At 60.4% G+C, this 25,469-nt stretch overlaps 3 protein-coding genes across 10 annotated transcripts; all 3 read left to right on the forward strand.

The window, feature by feature from the left end:
- The first annotated feature begins 1 nt into the window (after position 1).
- ZNF581 (zinc finger protein 581) lies at positions 2–2,672 on the forward strand. Of its 2 annotated transcripts, none has more exons than XM_079906617.1 (2): positions 2–463; positions 937–2,672. In XM_079906617.1, the coding sequence occupies exon 2, from the start codon at positions 956–958 to the stop codon at positions 1,547–1,549; it is 594 nt and encodes a 197-aa protein (XP_079762743.1). In that variant the 5' UTR covers positions 2–463; positions 937–955; the 3' UTR covers positions 1,550–2,672. The 2 variants fall into 2 exon arrangements, with proteins under 2 accessions (XP_079762743.1, XP_079762742.1); XM_079906616.1 differs by having other exon boundaries at positions 2–227.
- An 837-nt stretch (positions 2,673–3,509) lies between these two features.
- CCDC106 (coiled-coil domain containing 106) lies at positions 3,510–7,738 on the forward strand. 4 transcript variants are annotated; one of them, XM_079908053.1, is made up of 6 exons: positions 3,510–3,660; positions 4,301–4,379; positions 4,524–4,631; positions 4,718–4,894; positions 6,010–6,222; positions 6,733–7,738. In XM_079908053.1, exons 2-6 carry the CDS (start codon positions 4,346–4,348, stop codon positions 7,047–7,049), a joined length of 849 nt encoding a protein of 282 aa, XP_079764179.1. In that variant the 5' UTR covers positions 3,510–3,660; positions 4,301–4,345; the 3' UTR covers positions 7,050–7,738. The 4 variants fall into 4 exon arrangements, with proteins under 4 accessions (XP_079764179.1, XP_079764178.1, XP_079764180.1 ...); XM_079908052.1 differs by having other exon boundaries at positions 4,301–4,631; XM_079908054.1 differs by lacking the exon at positions 3,510–3,660 and having other exon boundaries at positions 3,731–4,631; positions 6,010–6,318.
- A 478-nt stretch (positions 7,739–8,216) lies between these two features.
- Positions 8,217–25,040, forward strand: U2AF2 (U2 small nuclear RNA auxiliary factor 2). 4 transcript variants are annotated; one of them, XM_079907327.1, is made up of 13 exons: positions 9,210–9,276; positions 12,719–12,838; positions 13,072–13,207; positions 13,823–13,867; positions 14,159–14,262; positions 14,591–14,742; positions 16,121–16,237; positions 16,410–16,548; positions 20,744–20,823; positions 20,902–21,024; positions 21,323–21,421; positions 21,686–21,934; positions 24,771–25,040. In XM_079907327.1, exons 5-13 carry the CDS (start codon positions 14,241–14,243, stop codon positions 24,903–24,905), a joined length of 1,116 nt encoding a protein of 371 aa, XP_079763453.1. In that variant the 5' UTR covers positions 9,210–9,276; positions 12,719–12,838; positions 13,072–13,207; positions 13,823–13,867; positions 14,159–14,240; the 3' UTR covers positions 24,906–25,040. The 4 variants fall into 4 exon arrangements, with proteins under 4 accessions (XP_079763451.1, XP_079763452.1, XP_079763453.1 ...); XM_079907325.1 differs by lacking the exon at positions 12,719–12,838 and having other exon boundaries at positions 8,217–9,276; XM_079907326.1 differs by lacking the exon at positions 12,719–12,838 and having other exon boundaries at positions 8,220–9,276; positions 21,323–21,409.
- Positions 25,041–25,469: the final 429 nt, after the last annotated feature.

A 25,469-nucleotide genomic window follows, 5' to 3' on the forward strand; every position in this document is an offset into this window, starting at 1 on the left:
TCTCGGCCTGTGTTTCTGGCCGGAGCCGTTTTCTGATGGCCCAGGCGCCCCCGCCCCCACCGCCCTCCCCTGGACCTCTTCTCTTTACCCTGGTCTTCTCTCCCCTTACCCGGCGCCGCCAGCTCTTGGGGGATACCCTGAGACCACCGACCCGCCGCCATCTGCAACCACGGGAGTAGCCCGGGGCCGTTCCGGAGTCGCCCGGACCCGAGAGGCTGCTGCACCGGGTACGGGGGCCGGGAGGCGGGAGGGAGCCGGAGCGGGCCGTAGGGAGGGGCGGGGCCGGGTGAGCGGGTACCTGTGCGCTGGGCGAGGAGGGGCTGTTCCGACGGCTCGGAGGGGGCGCTGCCGAGAACTTGCGTAGAGAGGCCTGAAGGCCCGGGCCGCTGGTGGAACCCTAGAGAGCGCTGGGACACTGCCAGGACTGGGGGGTGGATGGGCGCGGACTGGAGAGAACCTGCAGGTAGCGGGGCAAGGGGAGGTGGGCGGGTTAGGACATGGGGTTCCCAACGTGACAGCCCATTTGAGAAGGCCTGAGTGCATATAGAGGGGGTAGGAAATGCTTCTTGGTGGAATATGTAGGATGGACTGACACCCAGACTGGGATCAGTGGCGTGGACAAGGGAGAGGCCTGGAAGTCTATTAGGTGGGGCCTGCGGGCAACCTGTGACCTGAGCGGGGGCACAAAGCGGAAAGATAAAGAGAGCCTGTGCGTACAGTCGGTGGTGGAACAGAATCGGAGAGGTTTTTCAAGGAGGGGGTGCGTAGGAGCCTTACAGAGGGTCACAGAGTTCAGGGCCGAAGGACTGGAGAGGAGATGGGGGATGGGGGTTGCAGAATTCCTGAGTAGGTTACATAGAGAGGGGAGAACAGAGCCCGTGGGGCTGAGCTTCCCTCCTCTACTGTAACCTTCTCATCCTCTCTCCCCTCCACCAGGCCTCAGTCACCCCTCCGGATGCTGGTGCTGCCGTCCCCCTGCCCCCAGCCCCTGGCGCTTCCCTCCGCTGAGGCCATGGAGGCGCCTCCCCCTCGGACAGGCGGGTCCCCAGAACCCGGACCTTCCTCTTCCACAGGATGTCCCCAGACTTCGTCCCCTTCGAGGCCCAACCACTACCTGCTCATAGACACCCAGGGCGTCCCGTACACCGTGCTGGTGGACGAGGAGTCTCAGAGAGAGTCCGGACCCGATGGGGCTTCGGCTCAGAAAAAGTGCTACAGCTGCCCAGTGTGCTCCCGGGTCTTCGAGTACATGTCTTACCTTCAGCGACACAGCATCACCCACTCGGAGGTCAAGCCCTTTGAGTGTGATACCTGCGGGAAGGCATTCAAGCGGGCCAGCCACCTGGCGCGGCACCATTCCATTCACCGGGCAGGTGGCGGGCGGCCCCACGGCTGCCCGCTCTGCCCTCGCCGCTTCCGAGAGGCGGGCGAGCTGGCCCAGCACAGCCGGGTCCACTCCGGGGAGCGCCCCTACCAGTGCCCGCACTGTCCACGCCGATTTATGGAGCAGAACACGCTGCAGAAGCACGCTCGGTGGAAGCATCCCTGAGCCAGGCTGCGGGGTACCTCAGGTACCATGGGATTCTGTGGGGAGCGTGGACTCCCGTCGCCCTCAGACAGCCGGGAGCGCAAGAGGCTGGGCTGCGGGGGCCCTGGACACAAACACAGGACCCCCCCGTGGGGAGGCTGAGCCCTGCCTTGAGGAGTAATCTTCGGGTCCTCAGTGTTTTGGAGATAAGGATGGGAAAAAGACCTCACGTTTACAGAGTGGAGTCCTCTAACCTCAGAGACATCAGCGAGTCCACGGCTGAGCCCTGACTGGAGGGGTAGGGAGCAGAGTGCTGTGTGTTGAAATTCTCGGGCCTGGAAACCCATGGTTGGGGGCCATCAGGAATCTGCAGCATCTTGCTGAGGCCCCCCTGCGATGCTGGGGGAAGGGGCCCCAGACCTGCTTCCCACTCCCCAGCCAGGGTCTGAGACTGGACACTCACTAAACACAGGTTCCACTTTGAGCGTGTGAGGTTTTGGGGGACCGTGTCTCTGCCGACTGTCTAGCACAGAGACTGAGCAAGTGCCTGGCCCACTTGGGCCTTGGCTTGCCTGGGAAGGTTGGCCTGCACTGGGGTTCGCCCTAGCTTGGCTCCTGACCGCCTGTGTCATATAGGCCGAATGTTTTTAAATATTTCTTTTTTTTTTTTAAACCACGATCCATTGTAAGAAACATTTTATATGGCAACGCCGTATAGATACACAATATATGCAAAACAAAGGTTTAACAGTAGTTACCTCTGCCATGTGCAGATCTCTGTTTTTTTCCATCTACTTTTTTTTTTTTTAAGACTGCCAATTCCAGATTTCATTCTACCATATTATCTGCGCATGAACCTGTAGTTTGAAAAACACCGATCTAGGGCAGGTGCCTCCCCCTGGACGTTTTGACTGAGGCTGCAATTTATCCGTAGTGTGAAGTGGGTAGGAGGGGAGAGTGACACTTTCTAGGTGGCACAGACATTTAGGTTCTCCCGCTGCAGGGTTAAAGCACGACTCTCATAAGGGCTGGCAGAAATTCCAGAGCATGGAAGCTACCTGAGAATGGGAGGAGAGGCAGGTGGAGCTGGGCCAGAAGCTGAATAAACATCTGCCTTCTCAACGAATTTTCCTTGTGTGTCGGATTTGTGCCAGGCACTGTGCTGGGCCTCATTTCTTCTTCCGACCTCTTTTTGGGTGGAGGAAAAAATTGTCTCTACTTCCCAGAGAGGGAAAGAGCTTCCCACCATCTAACTTCAGATAACAGTAACAGTGCCCTGTCTTGAGCTCTCACTGCGGTCAGGCGCTGAGTTGAGCGTTCTGCGTGTCATATCATCCTATATACCCAAAACAAACCTAAAAGGGATTATAATCTCCCCACTTTACAGGTAGACTGAGGCAGTGAAGGAGCGGCCAGGACTGGAATCTAGGTCTGAATGTTCCAAAGCCAGCTCTTAACAACACGGGGGTGATGATGCAGGGGTGGGGAGTGGTTTCTAGGCCTTTATTTTCGGGGAGGAGTAACTCTCCCTACCCCATGATCCTGGGAACCCTGGGGTCTGGCTGTGCTGAAGCCCAGTGGGAGATGAAGGAGCGAAGGAGCAGAGCGGGTTGCAGGGGTGCGCACCGGCCAGTTCCCAGGGTATCTCTTAAGGGGATCCTCCCTGTGCTTCAACTTTCCCGGCTGTTTCCTATATTTCCCCGCCTCTCCCGGGCCGGACTCGGCGCGCCGTCGCCCCCCACTCCCCCACCCCTGGGGACCCCCGGAGCTGCCAGCTCTCCAGGATTTGGGAAATTCGTGACGTTCCCTGCCCAGGCTTCGCCAAGGGCGGGGGGTGCGCTGCAAGGGGCCATCGCGCAAGTGCGGCCCCGGCCTCCGCCGCAAACGGCCGGCCTCATCTGGGGCCGGGGACTCCTGGAGGAGGCACGCCAACTGGCGCATCGGGCGGTCCTGGCGTCCCTGCCTTTCCCATCGCCCGGCTCCGAGACTCGCCGCCTCTGCCGCCCTGCCCGCGGGTGTGCGGTCGCTTCCCTCCGCTCCCCGTTATTCTTTGCAGACGCTCCCCGGCGCCGGGCATGGGCGCCGCCGCCGCCGCCGCTGCCGTCGGTCCTCGGGCAGGATTCCGCGCGCGGGTGGGTGAGCGTGGGGCCCCGGCCAGTCCGACCCCGGGCACCTGCGGGCCGTGGGGGCGGTGGTGGCCGCGTCGGCACCTGCGGCCAGGTGCATCCCCCGCTGAGACCACTTGCCACCGTCGCTCCCCCTCCCACCCGCGGGACAAAGGGCGGGGGCGGGGGCGCATCCCCACTCACGACCTTCCCCCGCACTGCGCACGCGCCCAGCTCCCCAACGGGCGATCGCCTTGATCGCCCACGCGAGTGCGTGGGGTGACCGGGGGTGGGGAGGCGCGGCTCGTGGCTTGGGCCCCCACCCTGCGCCTGGAAGTTGGGGGCACACTCTCCCTCCCCCGCACCTCTCACTTCTTTGGCCCCGAGGCGACCTGTGATGAGGTTCTGTCCTATTTCGGCCAGGATGTGCCTGCTCTGTCGACCCCACCGGTCCTTCTTCTTCCAGCACCCTCGTTCTCTAGAGTCTAGGAGTTTGTAACCCCAGGGGTCCTCCCTCAGTCCTGAGGGGTCTGGGTCCCCTCCTCCATCAGACCCAGGAGTCCCGGCCCTCAGCACGCCCTCCCGCAGTCGTGAGCCCCAGCTCCCCCGGGATGTCCCCGAAGAGTCCGTCTGTGTTCCTTCATCTGTGGCTGCTGTTTCTGTCCAGTGCCCCTGAGGCTCTCAGCTGCTGGGGTCCGCAGGAGGCCGCACCATGAATGAGCGAAACATTAGCCGGAGGAGGACAGGTGAGGAGCTGGACCTTGCTCCACCCTTGGTCCCACAGCTGCTGCCTGTTGTCCCTGCCCTTTCCTCTCCAGGGCTGCGTGGTTGGGGGCTGGTCCGAGGCTCCTTGGGACTTCCCTGGGGTGACCCCGGCCTCTTTTTTCCAGTGAAGAAGGACAATGAGGCCTTCGAGATTTCCATTCCCTTCGACGAGACGCCCCACCTAGACCCACAGATCTTTTACAGTCTGAGCCCCTCTCAGGGAAACTTCGAGGGTGAGTTGGTTGAAAGGGGACTTGAGTCAGGCAGGGGTGCAGGGCCCTGAGGCCTGGGGTCGACCAGGGTCCTCTGCTGTCCCTAGAGCCTCCGGGGGCTGCGTCCCCGACTGTGGCCCTGATGAACGGTGTTAGGGCCCAGCTGCACATGGCCCTGGAGAGGAACTCATGGCTGCAGAAGCGCATTGAGGACCTGGAGGAGGAGAGGGACTTCTTGCGGTGTCAGCTGGACAAGTTCATCTCCTCTGCCCGCATGGATGCAGGTGAGGCCGCCAGTCCCCTCCCCATCTCACTCCTGGGCCCCGGCACCCAGCTCGGCCCTCCTCAGGGACACAGGACCCTTCTCACCCACACTCATCCTCTGGCGGCTCAGGGGGACCTGTCATTTTGCCCGCTCCTTGCACCTGTGGCCATGTCTGGGGCTTCAAGCCCAGCTTCCTTCCTGCTTGAGTCCTTCTGCTGCTGGACAGGACACTGTGCCCTGCTGGTCCATGTATTCTGAACACTGCCCCATCCCCTTCCCTTATAGGGCTTGTCTCTGCCAAATCTTTAGCTGTGTTTTGGTGGATCCAGACTCTCCTCTCCCCTTCCTGCCGTTCAGCCCCTGGCTGGCTCCCTCAAAAACTTCCGCTTCCCTCTCTGTGAAGTCAGCTGAAAATCTGGGCAAAGGGCCTGTGTTTTTTCAACACCTACTTTACTGAGGACCCCTCTGCTCTTGAGCCACCTCTAGCCTGAGTTGCTGGGGCCTCCCACCATCCACCCACACTGACGGGAACCTACCAAGGATGGTCAGGCCCAGGGGCTTCTGGATTTCCTCGGTGGGAACCCCAACACTGGACCTCCAAACCCACCCTTCGGAGGGCCCTGCCGGGAAGAACCCCCGCTGCTTCCTCTGTCTGGGTGAGGGTGGGCGCCCGCCTGCCCTTCCCAGCGCACTAGACCCAGAGACTAAGGTTTCCCTCGGGGTCTGCACTCCCACCCCTACCCAGGCTTTGCCTGCCTCCCCGCTTATAGAGGCCTCACTGGGTCCCCAGAACACCCCTCCTCCACCGTGGGAACCCCACAAAGTCAAAGACTGTCTCGAGGTCCCCGGGACTCTCTTGGTCCACTGGGCCCCTCCCCCAGACCTCTTGCCACCGAGTTGAGGAGCATCCTCAGCCCATGCCCCACCCCACAGAGACTTGGGATCTCTGTCCCCAAATCCCAGCTGCTTGTGGAACTTCAGCATCTACAGTGCACTTCCTGCCTGTTCCCTCCTTGGGGACCCCTTCCTGGGGACCTGTGTGACAGTGCTGTCGGTCCCCACCTGGCCGACTCCTCCTCCCTCCCTCCTGTTCGTGAAGTTCACGCATGCGCGTGTCTCCTCTCACCTCTCCAGAGGACCACTGCCGGCTGAAGCCTGGGCCCCGGAGGGCTGAGGGGGACGGCAGAGGCGGGGCTGGGGGCGAAGCCTCAGACCCCGAGTCGGCTGCCTCCTCACTCAGCGGAGCATCTGCACAAGGCAGTAACGGGGAGAGGAAGAGGCAGAAGCAGAAAGGGGGCACTGGCCGGAGGCGCTTCGGGAAGCCCAAGGCCCGAGAGAGGCAGCGGGGTAAGCGAAGCACAGGGGGTGGGGGGCTCTGGGGCTCTGGGCTGGGGACTTGCTGTGTGACCTCCAAGGAGCTCCCCCTTGTCCCCCCAAGCCTTGGTCTCCCCATCAGCAAAGAGACCAGACCTGGTTGTCTGTCCCGGCCTCCACGCGTGGTCCTGGTTTACAATCCTTAAATCTGTGTCCACCCTCACCGCCGCCTGGGGCTTGACCTTCCTGAGCCTTGGGCTCCTGTCAGTAACAGGGGAGGGGGCGATGGCCCAGGTGGGCTGAACTCCACCCTTGAACCCACTCCCTCCTTCATTTTTCCTCCTCATCCCCCTCCCTGGGCTTGCCTTCTCTGATTTTCCTCTGGTCCGACTTCTGTCTACATTTCTTCCGCCTCTTGTAACTCTCACTGCTTTTCCTCGTTCTCTGTTTTGTTCTCCTGATCTTCTGGCCTCCCCTTCCCACTTCCTCTCTCTGCCCCCCCCCCCCATGCCTCTCTCTCGCTCTCTCCCCTCGGCCCTGCAGTGAAGGACGCCGACGGTGTGCTCTGCCGCTACAAGAAGATCCTGGGCACCTTCCAGAAGCTGAAGAGCATGTCTCGAGCCTTCGAGCACCACCGAGTGGACCGCAACACGGTGGCGCTGACCACGCCCATCGCGGAGTTGCTCATCGTGGCCCCCGAGAAGCTGGCGGAGGTGGGCGAGTTCGACCCCTCCAAGGAGCGTCTGCTCGAGTACTCACGCCGCTGCTTCCTGGCCCTGGACGATGAGACCCTCAAAAAGGTGCAGGCCCTCAAGAAGAGCAAGCTGCTGCTTCCCATCACTTACCGCTTCAAGCGGTGATTCCGCCCCACCTGGCCCGGGACACGCCCCCGGCCCCTCTTTCCCTCCCCCTCCGCCCTCCCGGCATTGGTCAAGCGTGTGTAGGAGTGGTGGGCCCTCACGAGGGCATGGGGGCGGATGGGTGGCCTGTTTCTGCGCGTGCCTCTCTCCCTCCCCTCCTGCGGACCGCCACCCCCTTCCCGGGTCCCTTGTATATAGATCTGCCCCTTTGCCTCTCTCATTCTTAGCATCCTCCCCGTCCTCCGCATTCCCTGGGGTGGGGGCGGTCCAAGAACTACTGTCCAGGGGCCGGTTTCTGCCCTTTCCTAAACACTGGCACCCCCTCCCACCTGAGCGGCACCGTCCTGCCGTCACCCGGCCCTTGCTCCTGGGAAAACTGCGGGACTGCGAGGCGAGGGCACTGTACATACCCCGTTGCCGCCCCCAGCCCCAAGGAGAGGCTGGCCCACCTGCCCGCCCTGCAAGGAGCTCCCAAACCGCGTTCCGGGACCGCCTCGAGTCCACGTGAAACAGATAATTATTAAGTGAATTTAAATTAAAAAGAGATGATAAAATTTGGAATAAACTGGGCCCCGGCCTTTTCCTGGGAGGGGGTGGCCGTTGCCGCGAAGACGGTGACGGAGGCTCTGAGGGGTTCCGGGGCACGGACGGTCAGGCGGGAAACGGGGAGGTTGGGGAGACAGGGTGTAATTAGCTCCCCGGAGACAGGGGTGGGAGGGGAGAAGGAGCTGTGCCCTGGGGAACTCGGAGGGGCAGAGCTCCGGAAAAAAGGCGTGAGCACTACCCGCTGGGCTACTTGGACTAGAGGCACGGAGGCAGGAGGCGCGTCTGAATGAAACCTCTGGCGGAGGCGGCCAACGAGGGGAACGGGGACTCTCTGAGCGTAGGCTTCCGCCAGGAGGCGGTAAAGCGAAATTATCTGCCTCCCGGAAGTGTCCGCTACGTCGCCTGCTGCGCCTGCGCGGCGGGTGGGTGGGTGGGGCGGGCGCGCTTGTGCGGTTGCCATGGCAACCAGGAGAGGGCGGCCTAGCTTAACGGTCGGGAATGCAGTACTTTCCCTGGAGGAAGGAGAAGACTCGCGCACGCGCTCTGGGGGCTCGGGAAGCAGGCACCCTTCCGGAACAGTTGAGAAACCTCGCCTCAGACCGGCTTCTACGCAGGCGCAGAAGCCCACCTCGCGCCCCGCCTCTTCCCCCTTGCGCAGGCGCACAAAGCCGCTCTGGCAACCTCCGCAGCGGCCGCGCGCACCCTTCACCCCGCTGGCTGATTTTGTCTCGCGCAACCTTCTTAGGCCCTCCGCAAGATCAGCCCTTCTTTTCCTCCCCTTTCCCCACCCGGAGAGTCAGGTTCCGAGAGCCGGGACCCTGCCCCTTCTCCGTTTCCCTTCCCCTGACCCACCTCTCCTCTGTCCTCCCTCCCTTTTCGGTTCCCGGAGCCGGAAGGAGCCGAAGTGCCGACGGAAAAAGTCGAAGCTATCTCCCGTGAGTGAAGCCTTCCCGAAGCGGTGGCGGAAGGAGCCGAAGTTCTCCGAGAGGGGAGGAGGGTGCTCCTGGCATCTCCGGAAAGAGCCGAAGTTTGGAAACGAGCTTAATCTCTGGCTGGGTCTGAGGGCGAGCTCCGGAAGCCTTCGGAAAGTGACGAAGTCCGGGACGGTTAGGCTTGTCGGAAGTAGCCGATTGCTTGGACAGGGCCGGCGGAGAAGAGCGGGGAGAATCTGCGCAAGCAAAGACTGGGACAATTTCAATTTTCGGAAGAAGCCGAATTCTTAGAGGGGGCTGGGTGCAGAGGAACGCGAGGATCTACGGAAACATCTGAACGTTGAAGAGCTAATATCCGAAAAGTTACGAAAACCTGGGAAGGCGGCGAAACCCTCGCTTCGGGTGTTTTCGGAAGCAGCCGTAGCTGCTGCTCCCGAGGCTTTCCTCTACGGTCCGGAAATAGCCGACGCGTTTCGGAGCCAGGCCCGGGGGGGAGGGGCACCTCGCGGGCGCGCAGGCGGGGAGAGGGGCGGAGCTGGGGTGGGGCGGGCAGCCCGGGCTTGATTAGGTAGGAGGCGGTGGAGCGCCGGCGGCGGCCGGAAGTAGCCGAAGCAAGCGGCGGAAGTAGCCGAAGCGGCCGGAGCGGGCGCGCGGCAAGGCGAGGCGAGAGCTCCACAGGGCCCTACGCGGCCGCCTCAGCATGTCGGACTTCGACGAGTTCGAGCGGCAGCTCAACGAGAATAAGCAAGGTGAGGGCGCCGGGGGTGCGGGACGGCGGGCGGGGCGACTCTTGGCTTCCCTCCGTGTCCCCCGCCATTTTCCTCCTTGCTTCCCCCTCCTCTCAGGGCCGCGCGGCGCCCCCCCCACCAAGTCCCGCGGCGCGCGCCTCGCTCACGTGACCTCCCGGCGTGCCGCCGCGCAGGAGGGGAGGGGAGGGAGCGGCGAGCGCAGGCCCGGACGCATGCGCTCCTTTTTCCGCGCCCCACGTGGTCTCCGGCACGCGCGGCGGGCTCGCCGGGTGTCCCCTCGCGGACTTAGGTTTTTTTAATCTGGAAAGGAGATTATATAGATTCGGTCTCGCACCTCCTCCTTTTCTACGGCTGCCTTGGCACTTCCGCTTCCGGCCGGGCCCGCGGCCCGGGTCTCCACGCCCCCTTTGTTCCAAAATGGCCGTTGTGGGACCCCCTTCACGTGGGCACGGGCCGGGCCGCGCGGGGGGGGGGCGCTTGTAGCACCGCCGCCCTTTGCGCCTGGTCCTGCGGACCGGCCGCCAGTGTCACGCCGGGCCGCTGCCGTGGGGCGCCAGGGTCGGCGCTTGTGGAAGAGGCCTCATTGTGCGTGCTCTGTGTTCCTCTCACACGCCTGTACCCCTTTCTCGGGGTTCTGGCTCTCCCGGCGATCACAGTGCGGAATGTTTGCGTTCCATCGCTCCCTAGCTAGAGAGGCAAACCCCACGTCCTGTAGGATCGCAGCTCGGGACATCTAGACTCAGCTTCGTAAATCTCAGCGTGGAGGGGAGGAGACTGAGGCTGAGCGAGTAGGGGGACCTGGTTCAGTCGGGAGGGTGGGAGGCACGTCCCCCTCGGGTGACGCCGAGTCCAAGCACGGGGCCGTGCTAACGCTGATTACTTTGGGGGCCCCAAAAACGTCAGCACTGAGAGAAGCGTTAGATAGTTAACAGGTTTCTTTTGTCTCCTTATTTCGATTTGAGAGTGAGGAAGCTAGGCCGAGGGAAGGTGGTAGGCTTGAGGCTTAAGCTACCTGTGTTCGGAGGGCCCCATGGGGCGCTGGGATTCCCCTTTCGGCCCACCCTAGAGTGGGGTAGGGGGTGGCTGGATTAGGAGACAAGAAGTCACGTTTCGGGGTGCCCACGGGGTGTCTGTACGTACATGATGTACCGTTTAACAGTAGAGGCTTTGGAGGTGAGCAGACCTGGGTTTTAGTACCTACTTCATTGCTCAGTAGTTGTATGCTTATTTTTTTTGTACGTGTAGGGTGACTTTTTTTGTTTGTTTTTGTCGTTGGGATGTTGGAATAAACAGGGATGATAGAAATAATAGTTGCAGGTAAACTTTGAGCATGTGTCAGGCACTTTGCTAAGCTCTTCTGCACAGTTTTTCTAAGTGGATCTTGCAACAGCCCTATGAGGCTGAAGTGATTTCCTGTCCTTTGCAGAGGAGGAAACAGGCTCAGAAAGTAAAAACTTTCCCACGTTTCAGCTGATCAGAGGTAGAGCTGAGATTAAATGGGGCAACATAGGTAAAGTGTGTGGCATGGGGGTTGGCATACGTTAAGTGCCCGATTAGTGATATTTTTTATTGTGAAATAATTCCTAGTGTAATTTCTTATTTACGGAGGAAGTACAGAGGCAGGTTTTCAGCTCACTCAGAGATGGTGTTAGAGATGGGGAAAGGCAGGGAAAGTTGCTTTCCAAACGTCCTTCTGCCAGGTCCCACACCTGATGGTAAGCATGAGTCTCATTTAAAGAAGAGAAAAATGAGGTTTAAAGGTTTGGTTGCTGTTGTATGGTTTTATGCAGAAAAGCTGAAACCGATCCCGAGTCTGCTTGGGCTGCAAAGCCATGTTCCGCTAGGCTGGAAAGCCAAGTGGAACTGATGGAGCCTTCCTTGGGGCACTTGCAGGTGTGCTGCCTGCTTTCTCCCTGGGTGTTCCTACTGGTACTGGGGGGCCAGGCCCTCAGCCGGGGCATGTCCCTTGGGTTGGTGGAGTTGTTCCCACAACAAGGTGGCCACAGCATTTTGAGCAACTGTAGCTCCCTTTTCTGTTCTGATCTGTGCTGTATCAGTGGGTGTGTGTGTGGGGGGGTGTTACTCTTGCCTCAGGGGGAAGCTTTGCCCATGTGTTGCTCTGCCCATGGGTCTTTGTGCCTGTGGGTCTTTGTCTCTGCGGTCCCACTTCCTCCAAGTGTCAGTCTGTGTCTCCAGGGAATTAATTTCCTTTTCTGTGTCCCAGGCACCCAGCAGGTGCCACTGCTTCCTCTGTGTTCGTCGCTTTCCCTGCTTGTCTGTTTTAGAGCCTAAGCCACAGGAAAGGGTCTCCTGCTCACAACCTGCCCGTCTCACAAGCATGGAGCCAGAGGCCCAAAGCCTCTGGCCAGGGCTCCTCCCTGGGCCCAGTGCCATGACTCTGTGCTTACCTCTGGCTTCACACTGCTTGCCCGTTCCCTCCTGTCCCCTCCAGGTGCCAGTTTTCAATTTATTTTTTATGTTTAGTCTTTTTATTTTCAAGGAGGCAATCCCACTGTCGTTAGTGGTTCCAGTGTTTTAGGAGTATTGTCCGCTGCTTAGCTGCCTTAGCTGACATTTCAAGGTTCACATTCAGGCTTCACCATTTTCATGCTTTTTGGCTCTGGGTAAGTCACGTGATCTCTCTGCACCTTAGGTTTCTCATCTCTTACGTGAGCAAGGCCCCCTCCCCAGTGTTTTCCCGAAGTAACAGTAAGGATCGAGTGCAAGTAAAATTAGCGCAGAATATGGTTTTAGGCGGCATCCCGATGATTGCTACGACGTTTTTTCCTTTTTAAGGTGCAGGTTTATCCTGTTGTAGTGAGGTCCATGACATTCTCTTATTATCTCCACACACACACCCCCCCGCCCCCTGCCGCCCCGTCCCCAGACACGTGGTAAAGTTAACACGTGTTTGAGGGGTAGTCGAGGATAGTTGAGGAATCAGTGGCGTCTTTGAACCGAGAAAATAGAGTACAAACAGCGTGGTGCAGGAGCTGCACCTCCTTCAGAGGGGGAGAGGTCTGCTGGGAGCCAAGGTTTCTGTGCTTTGCTGGCAAGGCTGTGCTCTGTTCCTAGGCGCCGCCCCCAAGGCGAGTGGGGGGAGGTTGAAGGCGCCAAGGGGAGCTCTGGAGAAAGCCCCCGCCCCAGCTCCTGCTGTCCTTGGCTCTGAGGGAGTGTGGGAATGGGGGGTAGTGGGCCGGCACCTCCCCCCCACCCCCCAGATTCTGAAAGACACGCCTTTCTGGAGGAGGGGATCCTGCATTGTTCAGCTGGTGGGGTGGGGATGGGCTGGGTGTCCCTGCTTCTCAGCGAAGCGGGTCCTGCCTGGTGCCTGACCCCGGGGCCTGATGGTGGGGCAGTGGGGGCCAGCTGGTTGAGGAGGTCTCCTGAGGGGCTGCTGGGTCCCTTCAGGAAAACATCATTGGGTCTCTTGATTCCCCAGCCTCTAGCCCTGCCCCTCTCAGGGACGACCCTGGGGTCAGGCCCCTCAGCCCTCGAGGGGGACCAGGAGCCAGCCTCCTCTGTCTTCTCTGGCTCCCCAGCTCCTCCTGAGCATCCTCAGGTACCTTACACCCCGGGGGCACTTCCAGGCCCTGTCCCCTCAGGTAACCAGCTCCCTCCCCGGTCCCGAGGGTCTTTGGACTCGCGTGTGGACCCAGGAAGCCTGCTCTCCCTTCCTCCATCAAACCCCTTCCCCTTGGGGGTGGCCTCCCTGGGGCTGGGGCGAAGCCAGCAGTGCGCGGGTGGGCTGGGCCGCGGCATCCCTCAGCTCATCCTCTCCCCGGCCTTGCCCAGAGCGTGACAAGGAGAACCGGCACCGGAAGCGCAGCCACAGCCGCTCTCGAAGCCGGGACCGCAAGCGCCGCAGCCGCAGCCGGGACCGGCGCAACCGGGACCAGCGCAGCGCCTCCCGGGACAGGCGGCGCCGAAGGTACCAGGGCGGGGAGCGGGCGGCTACGTCCCGGGGCTCTGGGGCTCCTCTCCGCGTGGACCTGGGGGAGGCGCTGCTGCTCATCTGTCTGAATCAGTTTCTTCCCTGTTCCTGGGGTTTCCTTCAGTTTCTGGTGGGTCGCTGGTGCGGCAGTTTCTTTATCTCCAAGGCGAGTCTGGTGACAGGGAGCTGCTCTGTCTGTCCCTTGGTGAGGGGCTCCCTCCCCTTCCCGGCCCTCTTGTGCCCACACTGCGGGTCTCCGGGGTGCCGCCCTGGGAGGGGGACGGCGGTTTCCGCTCTAACGCCTCTTCCCTCCCCAGGCTCCCCTCTGTCCTCTCTGCCCCTTGGGTGAGGAAGGGCGGGATAGGTGGAAGTCCTGCCTCCTCCCACCTCAGTCTCTTCAGCTAGAAAGTGGTCTGTCTGGCCCTTCCTCCCTTCCTCTTGCTTGGGGGTGGGGGGCGTGGGGGAAATGGCAGGGCCGAGGGGGTTTGCCCGCTGCTTGTTCACCTCGGCCCTGCCCCAGCCCTGGACTCAGCGGCCTTGGGGGGTGTGGTGTGTGGGGAAGACGAGGGTCCCCAGTCACCCCTCCCCACACCTTTCCCTCCCACCCCCCAGCAAACCTTTGACCAGAGGCGCTAAAGAGGAGCACGGTGGATTGATGTGAGCTTCTCCTCCTGCCCCTTCCGCCCTGACGTCCGTTTCCTTCGCCTCCCTCCCCGCTGTGCACCCTGCCCTGTCCTTGTCCAGCCCCGGCCCGAGCACTGGGGAGAGCCCACCTGCCTTGCAATAGCACCCTCCCCGGGCCTGGGCACGGCCCCGACCCGGATCCTCTCCCTCCTGGAGAGAGCCGAGCTGGGCGGGGGAGCCGAGGGGAACCTGGGGGGACTTGCAGGCCCACCTTTGGTCAGACTGAGGTCGCCCTGCCCCGCTCTCCCCTCCCCCCTCCCCCAGTCGTTCCCCCCGCCACGAGAAGAAGAAGAAGGTCCGTAAATATTGGGACGTGCCACCGCCCGGCTTCGAGCACATCACCCCCATGCAGTACAAGGCCATGCAAGGTAGGCTCCGGCCGCCGCCCCACATCTGCTGGTCCTCTGGCCCCCTTACCCTCTCGTGAGCTGGAGTGGTTGTATACTGGGGTGGTCAGGAAGCAGAGCCTCGGTTTTGGGGGGGTGGCGGATGGGGTTTTCACCCTGGGTTTTCTGGCCTCTGCCTTTTGAAGCCCCTTGACAACAGCCCTTACTGTTGCAGTTGACAGCAGGGATGAAGCTGTCAACAGACCTGGTTTCGCAGAGGCGGTGGTTGCCCATGTCTGGGAGGGCGCGGCTGCTGAGCCGCTCCACGGGCGCCCTGATGTCCTCTAATCCCCGTCTCTTCCTTTTGAAGCTGCCGGTCAGATTCCAGCCACCGCCCTTCTCCCCACCATGACCCCCGACGGTCTGGCTGTGACCCCGACACCGGTGCCCGTGGTCGGTAGCCAGATGACCAGACAGGCCCGGCGCCTCTATGTGGGCAACATCCCCTTCGGCATCACTGAGGTACTGCCTTCTCCCTGCCCTCCCCCTGCCCCTACCTCTCCCTGTCCCCCCCACCTGTTCCTCCCCTTCCCTCCATTCCGTCCCCCAACCTGCACGGGTGAGACTCTGCTCCTGCAAGACCCCCCGGCCCCCTCCCAGACGGACCGATGGAGTTGAGCCAGCCAGGGGCCGGGCTGGGGGTGGCCCTCTCCCTCCCTCCTTTCCCTCTCCCGTCTCCCTTTCCCAACCTCCTCCAGCAACCCAGAGAGCAGGCACACACGTAACGTACCTACGAATCCACGAATCCGAATCCGTGTGGAGAGAGACAGAGAGGGAGACTCGGACACGCACACATGCACATGCACACGCACACGCACGCTCCCCCTCAGTGTTTCTGACACGCCTCTTGTTCTCTGCCGCCTGTGTCCCCCATCCTCTCCCCACATCCCTCCCATGGTCGCTGTTCTTTTATTTTTGATCGCCCCGACCTCCCCTCACCTTCCCTACCGCTCCTCTCCCCTTCCCCTCTCCCCCACCCCTTCCCGTGACACCCCCTGAGAATCCCGAGATCAAAGAGTTGTTTCCATTTCTCTTTAAAGTGAAATATTGTGGGGCTGAGATCCCTCGTAGCAACAAAAAATTTGCTACCGTCGTCGAAGGCAAGTAAGGTCCATTCTGACTTTCTCAACCTGCACTTTGCTACATTTGATAAACCAGCCCCCGGACTCCAGGGCCAGATTCCTCCACATCACTCTTTTCTCCTCCCCTCCCGCCCGCCCTTCCTCCCCAACCCTCTGCCCTGCGCTCCCTGCCTCCCGCCCTCTTTCCTCCATCCCTTTGCTCCTCTCTCTCTCTTTCTCTCTCTCTCTCTCTCTCTCTCTCTCTCTCTCTCTCTCTCTCTCTCTCTCTCTCTTTCTCACTCACTCACTCAATCGGGTTTCCTGTGTTCTGCCTGCTGCTGCTTTTCTACTTCCTTGCCATTTCTCTCTTGCTGTCGCCATTGGATGTTTCTTTTTCTCACACATTCCGTTTCCTTGTTCTCTGTTTTATGTTTTTTTTGCCTCTCCCTGTTGTTTGTCGCATCTTTCTTGAGCAATCTTTCTCTTTCCCCCTGGTTGGGGCCCTGTGGCTCTCTCCACACCTCCTGTCCCGCCTCCTGGTCCCTGGCTGTTTTCCTGCTGCTGCCTCCCCCCCACTTTCTCTGATCTTTCTCCTGCTTTTGTTCCTACTGTTGATCTCTGTGCCCCCACCCATATTCCACTGTTCCCTTCCCTCCCCCCCGCCCCCCATCCCTCTCCCCTTACCCCCAAACCCCTCTGTGTCTCCCTCTCTCACCCTTCCCCTCCTCTCTCCACCTCCCTTCCCCCGCCCCCCCCCCTGTCTCCTCTTCCCTCTGCAGGAGGCCATGATGGATTTCTTCAACGCCCAGATGCGCCTTGGGGGGCTGACGCAGGCCCCCGGCAATCCCGTCTTGGCAGTGCAGATTAACCAGGACAAGAACTTTGCCTTCTTAGAGGTGAGCCGGGCATGTGGTGGGGTCAGGCCCAGCCCGTTTGCAGCAGCCCTTGTTCCCACTGGGCTCTTCTGCAGTCCTTTCTCTACCAGGTTGCTGTCCCAGAGCCCTCGGGGGTTGGGGGGCTGGCTGGCCACTCACCCTGTCCCTTACCACCTCCTTTTCTTTCCTTCAGTTCCGCTCAGTGGACGAGACCACGCAGGCCATGGCCTTTGATGGCATCATCTTCCAGGGCCAGTCGCTGAAGATCCGCAGGCCTCACGACTACCAGCCCCTGCCTGGCATGTCAGAGAATCCCTCTGTCTATGTGCCTGGTGAGTGGGGAGCTTGCCCACCTTTCTCTCTGTAGGCCAGCTGGAGCTAACAGGGAAGCAGCACGAGTGCTTCAGAGGGGATGCGTCGTCTCATCCGGCCTTCGAATTTTTGGGAGTTGGGCGTCTCCCTGTTTGCAGAGGTGGCGCCCGGCACCCAGAGAGGGTGAGCTGTGGTCTGCTTGAGGACTCATAGCTTGTAAGTGGCGGAGCCACCCCTGCTCTGGACCGCGGGGTCAGTACGAGCGTGGGTGAGCCTGTGTGGATGGGCAGGTGGTCAGTAGAGCTCCTGGTGCGGGGTCTGATGTGGATTTTCCGTCGACCCCTGTGCTCCGGGCCAGCCTACGCAGCCGTGTTTAGTACCACTTCAGGTCGGTAGGTAACATAGCAGACCTGGGGTCGGCAGAACTTTCTCCTGTAAAGGGCCAGAGAGTGACTGTTTTTTGCTCTGCAGGCCGCGTGGTCTCTGTTGAAACTACCTTGCAGTTGTAGCAGGAAAGCAGCCACGCGTGCTTCCTAAGCGAGTGGGTGTGGTTGTGTCCCGTATGCCTTAACATCCATGGATCCTGATGTTTGGGTGCCGTGTAAACGTTCACATGTGGTAAAACAACCTTTCGGAAAGCCTGCAGGCTGTACAGAAACAGGAACCTGCAGGCTGTTTGCTGACCCCTGTGGTTGACTGCCGAGTGGAAGTGAGGATTTGGGCCTGTGAGGGGCCCTGTTGGGGGCCGGGAACGCTGTGGGGTTGGAGGGGCCAGTGCTGCGGTAGCCGAGCTGGGGGCCCAGCTCTCAGGCAAAGGCAGGGTGAGCACCGGGTGCTCTGGGTGTGGGGGCCGTGAGCCCCACCCTTGGGGGCTGAGAACGTGGCGTTCTGCTGGCTGAGGCTTCACGCTGAAGGACACCTCTTGGAAACTGAGTTGGCTCTTCACTTTGTGAAATGGGGGATGTGGAGTCCAGAGAGGGTGGCACCTTGGGACTCAGGGCTGGGTCCCTGGCTCATCCCCAGTGTTTTCCACCGTACCAGTTTGGGTAAATTCAGCACATCTCTCTAGCTTATAAAAAAAAACTTGAGAAGTTACTGACTTTTTGACGCTCTATGTGCACGTATGTCTGTGGGGCCACCTCCCAGATCAAGCCACGGAACGTTCCTTTGTGTCTCTTTCCAGTGAATTCCCTGCGTTTTAACTCATTCCTATTTACACAGGAGCCCACTGCTTCTCCTGCTTCCTGGGCCAGCACAGTCCCAAGTGTGCCCCGTGGATCAGGTGGTCGTCATCGTGACTGTCCTGTAGTACAGGGTCGGCAGGTGACAACTAGGGGCCAGATCTTTAAGATCTATTGGCACGTAGCCACTCGCACTGGCGCGTGGTTTGAGTTGCTTTCGTGCTGCAGTGGCCCTTGACTCCTGTGGTAGGTGCTGGGGCACCCTCTCACGAAGGAGGGGAGTGAGGCAGGAAGCGAGCAGTGACGTGCTCAGAGGAGTGATTGCTGGGACCCCGGGTGGCGCAGCCTGACCGCAGAGTCTGCCTGGCCGTCTCCCGTGCTGCCCCACTTGTCACCTCTCTCCTGTGGAACCGGAGGCATCGCAGGGGCAGGGACAGTGTTCGGTCGCAGGCTCTGTTACTACGGCTGACCTCCTCTCTGGGATTTATCTCCCCAGGGAGGCCGGGGGTCCAGCCACCAGTGACTGGGCGAGTCTGTTCCTTCCTTGGGTGCCGGGGATGGCAGGGAAAGTGATGGTGGCTGCAGGTTAAACGTTGTCTGCAATAAAGGTCATATTTCGATCTAATGTTCGATAAGCGGGAGAAGCATTTGATAAAAGCATTTGATAAAATTCGGCAGGCACGCTTGGTTGGAAAAGAAACAATGTAGGAACCTGAAAGGTAACTTCCTTGTCTTGGTAAAAGGGGACTGACCTGAAACTGAAAGTGTATATCATCTGCAGGGGTGAGACCTTAACTGCGCTCCCTGATCTCAGGCCTGACTGTGCAGTGGCCCTAAAGACGAGATGGAAACTGGGAGCAGGAAGGCGTAGCATCTTTGAATTTGTGAATTTAGCTTCACCCTGAGTGCCCGTCCTGCATCAGGCTCACTCCTCAGTTCAGGGGCGAATCTGACTCTGCCTCCAGAGGCCCCTACCTGTGGGGCTTCCTCCACTCCCCCAGGAGGATCCTACGAAGCAGTGCCGGGGGTGCCAGGGGCACAGCAGTGCACGAGGCGGTCACGGTCCTCCTGCCGAGGGGCAGGTGACGCTGCAGGTATGAGAAAGGATTGCTTGGCACCTGGGGGTCCAGGGCAGCCTTATGGGGGGTGGTGAGGTTTTAGAGGTGAAGGTGAGAGGTAGCCCCTCTGGAAGAGAACAGGTGTGTGAAGCAGAGCGGCGCCCAGAGCGTGCCGTCCGGAGATGAGCTGCTCGGGGCTTTGACTTTGGGCATCAACACCGGCCTGGGTTCCCCATTTATCTTGTGCTTTCCTGGTCGTGCGACCCTGAAGAGCAGGCCCTTCTCCCCTGGCAGAACCGAGTGAGCACGGAGGGGCTGTGGTTGCTGAGGCGCCGACCTGCTGCTCCCTCGTGCTGGCGCGGCCTGGGCTTCGTGGGGTGGCGAGCCTGGCCGCCAGCCCGCGTCCAGTGCTCGTGTGGCTCCGTCGTGCTCATCCACGCGCTCGGGGTGGGGGGTGCGAGCTTCTCCCCGTTCCACAGATGAGGTCACTGAGGCCCAGAGGAGCCTCACTCAGTCTCGTACCCCAGATTGGAGCCCAGGGAGCCCAACTCTGGTGCCCTCGGTGCCGTGTGCTTCCCTGAGGTGTGTGGTGGGGCAGGTTCCAGCCCCAGTGCTGCCACTCTGCAGTCTTGTATCCGCAGCCCGTGTCCTGTGACGGCACCCTTGCAGAGCCTTTCGCTCCCTGAGAGCTGCCTGTGAAGTTGGGGGTCCTGGAGTGTGTGACCTCACGTGGTACCTGCTCCCTGGGCCTCAGTCTCCTTCTGTCGTGCTGTGGGTAGGGGTGGGAGAACGTGAAACGAATAGCTGGAAGGAGTTCGGCCAGGGGTGCCCGGTGTGGAGTGCTCGGTCCGTGGTCCTGGCTCCCAGATGCTTCTGCTCATCTCTCCTTGCCCAGGCCACGTCTCAGAGGATTGCATGCCCCACCCCGATGGGGCTGGGCTCTGGTGGTTGGAGCGGCAGGGCCGGAGGGGCTGGACCGGTGGGTGGTGGTGGGAGAGGGAGCCCTTCTGTGGGCGCAGTGGCAGTGTCTGAGGCTCTTTCCCATCTCCCATGTCGCCTGCTCCTCTCCAAGGTCAGGAGGAGGTGGAGCGGGGCCACCTGGTGCCGGATTGCAGAGGAAGGCAAGGTGGTGCGTCTGGCAGTAGTGGGCCTAGTGGGCCTTGAACTCAAAGTCAACAGCAGGTCCGGCCGGGTGGGTGGTGGTCCACGTTTCTATCCTCTTTGTGTCCAGCCGGCGTCCTGGAGCTCTGTGTAGTTTAGGCCCTGTGGGGAGGCTCCAGGAATTGAAGGACAACGTTTTGGAAGTGTGCGAGACGTTGGGCTGAGTCCTGGCAGGCGCCCGAGTCAAAAGCTCAGCGGAGAGGGCAGGATTGGGGTGGACGCACGGTGGTCGTTAAACCTGCTTGGCTGAAGTGGGCCCCGCCTTGCCAGGGTGCTGAGTGAGCCGGGCACGTCCCAGCCCTCACGGACACCGAGCAGCAGACTCCTCCGAGGTCACCTGTGACTGAGGCCAGAGAGCGGCTCGGGACACCTGTAGCTGTGCATAGCACAGGCCCACGGGGAAAGGTCGTGGAGGCTTCCTGGGGAGACCTGGTCTCAGCAGAGGCAGGTTGGGGGAGGGCTCTGAGTGGAGGCTTGAGGATGAAGGAGGGGTTGTGTATCCCCACGATGCCTCTCCAGCAGGCCGAGAGCCGAGGGAACCTGCCCAGGTGACGCAGCAGCAGGTGGCAGGTTGGGGTGTGAGCTCGTGTCTCTGACCCCAGGGCCCCGATGTGCCGCTGTGCTGGGGTCGCTCTGCGTCCCAAACGAAGGGTGCTGCCGGGGTGCGCCTCCGAGGCGGGGCTGGGGAGGGTGCATGGGTGGGAGGGACGTGGCCTGACCAGGGCTGCCGGGCCTCTCCCTGCAGACATCTGCCAGGGTCTGTGAAACGACCTGGTGCTGGCACTCACAGTCTGTCTGCTCCCTTCTGCCCTTAGGAGTCGTGTCCACCGTGGTCCCGGACTCTGCCCACAAGCTGTTCATTGGGGGCTTACCCAACTACCTGAATGACGACCAGGTAGACCCTTCGTCTCTTCCCGCCCCTCCCCCGTCACAGCCTTCGTCCATACTCTCATGGCGTCTTGGCCTGCCGCAGGTAAAAGAGCTGCTGACATCGTTTGGGCCTCTCAAGGCCTTCAACCTGGTCAAGGACAGTGCCACAGGGCTCTCCAAGGGCTACGCCTTCTGTGAGTACGTGGACATCAACGTCACAGACCAGGTGAGCCCTGGGACCCTGCGCTGGCGAGTCTGTCCTTGCCCTCACCCTGCTCTGTATCCTTGCTGAGGTCTCCCTTATTCAGGATGGGTGGGAGGAGGCCACCCCGAAGCAGGGCTGGGCATAGGGGCCCTTTTCCCTCGGTTCTAGCTCTTGCCAAGCTCTCACCCCTTTCCCTTGCCCTCTTCCCTATCAGTGTCCGGCTCTGGGGTAGTGGGGCTTGCGGGGGAGGTGTCAGGCTACTGGCCTCTGACCTGTACCTCTCTCCTGCGTGCCCCCATCCCGCGTTCTCCAAACGCAGGCCATTGCGGGGCTGAACGGGATGCAGCTGGGGGATAAGAAGCTGCTTGTCCAGAGGGCAAGCGTGGGAGCCAAGAATGCCACGCTGGTGAGCCCCCCGGCACGTCATCTTCCATTGGCTAGGGGACATCTGGGGGTGGGGGGGTGGGGGGGTGGGAAGGGGCCGGGGGGCACGCTGGGTGGGCCGTCCTAAGCTCTGCCCCTGGCTTTCCTGGCCAGTGTTGGGAGTGGGTGCCTGGGTCTTCAAGGGCAGAGCAGGGTCTTTCCCTGGGATGGCGTCTTGGGGGAGGGCTCGGGGGAAGTGGGCATGGAGGGGGCGAGGGCGGAGCTGCCCCGTGACGCCCCTGCCCCTGCTGCCCCACAGAGTACCATCAACCAGACCCCCGTGACCTTGCAAGTGCCTGGCCTGATGAGCTCCCAGGTGCAGATGGGTGGTCACCCGACTGAGGTCCTGTGCCTCATGAACATGGTCCTGCCTGAGGAGCTGCTGGACGATGAGGAGTACGAGGAGATCGTGGAGGACGTGCGTGACGAATGCAGCAAGTACGGGCTCGTCAAGTCCATCGAGATCCCCCGCCCCGTGGACGGCGTGGAGGTGCCCGGCTGTGGAAAGGTGCGTGGGAGCGTGCTCTCGTGAGCGTCCCCTGTCCCCACACGTGTGCAGGCACACACGCACACCCACACCCTACTCTGACCCAGAGAGAGCGGGGCCTCTGGGGGCCCAGGCCTGCGGCGAGAGGCAGCGCGCGTGCTGTGCCGCTGTGGCTGAGGACTTGCCTCTTGCCTCTGTATAGAAGCAGCTTTGGTTCAGAACCTGGGTTTCATGTGATCTTGGGTAAGTGGTTTGGCCTTGTCTATGGAAGGGGGAGAAAAGTGCTAAAAATAGTCCCCAAAGCAGCAAACCCACCTGTGTCTTCCGTCCTGAGCTCTCACAGCAGCTCCGAGCCCTTCTCCACAGTTAGGTTTCTGATTTCTGGGGTCTGATTCTGAGCTCACCGAGTCGCGTTGTCCCTGGCACTGTGCCAGGTGCCAGCATCGCACGCCCCGCCTCAGGATGCCTGCAGCGTGTGTGGCTGCTCGCCTTGTGGGCCAGTGGGATGCCCACGTTAAGAGACAGCGCGTGTGCTGCTTCCGGTGGTGGCTGGGAGGGGAGCAGCGTCGCACTGGGCCCTGTGTTCAGGTAGGCAAGTCAGGAGCTGGTGAAGCCCGAGCGACACCCAGTTCTCGCGGCAGGCAGGTGGGGTCCTGGCAAGAGGCAGCGAGGTGGCTGGTGTAGCCGGAGGGGGTGAAGCGTGGGTGCTAGGAAGCATGCTGGCTGTTCTGAGTGAGGATGGGGGGAGCCTTCGAAAGCTCTTAAACGTGGGGAACACCTGGCACATCGAGGTGGTGCCTTACAGTGGGGGGGGGTGGGCATGGAGTGCAAAGCAGAGCTGGGAATTTGGAGGGGTGGGGGGTGACAGCCGTGTGATGTTTGGAGCTTTGGGTACTAACGGCTTGTGGTCATCTGGGTGAAAGACGGTGACCTGATTCAGAGCAGGCAGGAGGATGAAGAGAAGTCAGTGGCCTGTGAATGCCGGGACCGGCCTGTGAATGCCGGGACCATGGCGGGACCATGGCGGGACCATGGCGGCTGATCTGGGTGTGCCGGGGAGGGGGAGGAGCCAGTGAGATGCTCATCTCAGCCTTCTGGGTTTGGTGACCTGGCAGAGATGGCAGGTGAGAAGCAGGGGACCTGAGCAGGTCTGCGGGGGAGGGACGATGGTCAGTGTTGGGCTGGCTTTGAGGTCCTGAGACCCCAGCAGAGATGTTGCGGGGAGCAGTGGGCTGGACAGAGCTGCTTCCAAGTTTGAGGTCTGGTAGGCACCCTGATCCCTGTTCAGGTGTCAGGCTGGACAGACTTGCCGAGGAGCAGTGGAAAAGCATCGCAGGTGGGGGCAGAGGGGGGTGGGGCGGGGGCAGGAGGGGAGGGTGGGCCGCACTGGGTTTGGCCTGCGCTCCTACCTGCCCCTAACTGCTGCACTGGAGACACTCCGTCCATGACAGGTCAGTCTCCTTAGTGCAGTCGTGGCTCGAGAGAGGAGAGCCTGGAGGCTGCCTGGGGGCTGAGGACGTGTTTGGGGGGGACTAATTGAAAGACCCGGTCTGGTCTCAGGGATCAGTCTATGTGATTTGTTTTCAAACTTCATCATCATTCTTTTCAAACGTAGGAGTTGAGAGAAACCGTCGTGGCGATAGAGTTAAGGTTATAGTATAATGTTTTTAAAGTCGTATTCTAGTATGTGTAGCAGTGTCTTAGTGGCCCGTCGCCCAGCTTCAGGTTACCAATATCTTACCATTCATGATTTCTATATATTCAGCTTCCCATCCCCCTTCCCCCCCCCCCCCCCCCCCGAAACAAGATATATCTCATATATCACTTAAGCACAGTTCTCTATCTGAACTCCTGATGTCTTGGGCCTGGTCACTCTTGCTTTGGGGCCTGTGCTGTGTGCTGTAGGATGTTTAGCCCCATCCCAGCCTCCACCCACTAGATGCCAGTAGTGTTACTCATGCCTTTGTGACAATGAAAATCATCTCTAGACATTGCCAAATGTCCCCTGGGGACAAATTCACCTTGGTTGAGAACTACTGTTATAAACAGATGACTTTAAAAAATTATTTTAACAAAACCATACAGTACCATTAGTACGTTAACAAAATTACCATTAGTACCTGTCTACCCAAGCCATGTTCCGATTTCCCTTACTGTCTCAAAAATGTCTTTTTATAGCTGCTTTGATCAAAATAAGGAACCCTGCAGTTCGGTTTCAAACTTCCTTAAAATTTATCAGTTTTGTCACTTGTTTTGTTTTGTTTTGTTTTGCAAGCCGTTTTGCTTGTTGAGGCATTAGGGGGCATGTTTTTATAGAACTCCCCATGTTCTGAATTAGGCTGGTTATATCCACCCCTCCCTCCACTTCTGTAACTGGTGGTTCAAGAAAGATGAGAAGCTTGAGCAGATCAAGGTTCAGGTGTTTTTTTGTTTTTTTTTGAATCAACCTGCGTTTGAGTACTAATTTGTCAGCTTTCCTTACTTCATCCCTTGTCTGGGGGAGACACCCATGGCCCTTGGGGTGGCTGGGGGAGCACCCAGCATGGTGCCTGGTACAGGGGAGACACTCAGCATAAGTGACCAGTCTCCTTGAGCTCACCCCTGTCCCCTGCCCTTTGGGGCTCTTGACTTAAGCTTCCTCTGCTCTCATTCTCCATGCCTCTGCATGTCTCTGTCTTCTGTCATTCTTTGATCCTGGGGTGCTGGAGGATGTTTGGTAAACCTCCCTCCCTCCCTCTCCCTCCCGCGGAGTTCTGGGTTTGGGTAGATAGATGCTGGCTGGTTGCTGTGAGTGAACCGGCGCATCCTTGGAGGCCGGGAGGCCTTGGTCTTCACAACCTGCGTCTTGTTCCCACAGATCTTCGTGGAGTTCACCTCTGTGTTTGACTGCCAGAAAGCCATGCAGGGCCTGACGGGTCGCAAGTTCGCCAACAGAGTGGTTGTCACAAAATACTGTGACCCCGACTCTTACCACCGCCGGGACTTCTGGTAGAGGCGGCGGGGGAGGGCAGGGGCAGGGCTGGCTGGGGCTTCTCCCCCTCCAGCTCCCCCTCTTTTCCCCCTCTGAAGACGATGGGCAGAGGAGTGACAGCCGAATGACAGCCGGCAGCAACTGGAATGGCACCGATTAAGGGTGGGGGGGGGGTTGGGGGCGGGGAGGGGACGGGGGAAGTGCGCACACAGACCCACACAGACACATGCACCCACAGACACAGAGGGAAGGGGTGGGGAGGGGGTGCACAGCAGGGCGGGGTCGGACCCCCACGGCCCTTCCCCAGAAGTCTCTCTTCCCTTATGCCCCCTTTCGCTCCCCTTCCCCACCGTAGAAACATAGCGTGTTTATATTTTATGGCCAAATGATTTTGAATTTTGTTGTCCGGCCCCGATACCCTGCTCTCCCCTTTCAGGACCACAGCTCCTGTCCCTTTTGGCCTCTGGTCCTCTCCACCGTGTCCTCCCTGGTTTCTTACATAGTTGATTCTCTCCTCTTTAGTCTCCCCAGACCTGCCCCCCACCCTGTGGCCCCTGTCCCTCTCCTACTCTCTGTGGCAGTTTC

This window comes from Stenella coeruleoalba (assembly GCF_951394435.1).
Source record: "Stenella coeruleoalba genome assembly, chromosome: 20".
Lineage (NCBI taxonomy): Eukaryota > Metazoa > Chordata > Mammalia > Artiodactyla > Delphinidae > Stenella > Stenella coeruleoalba.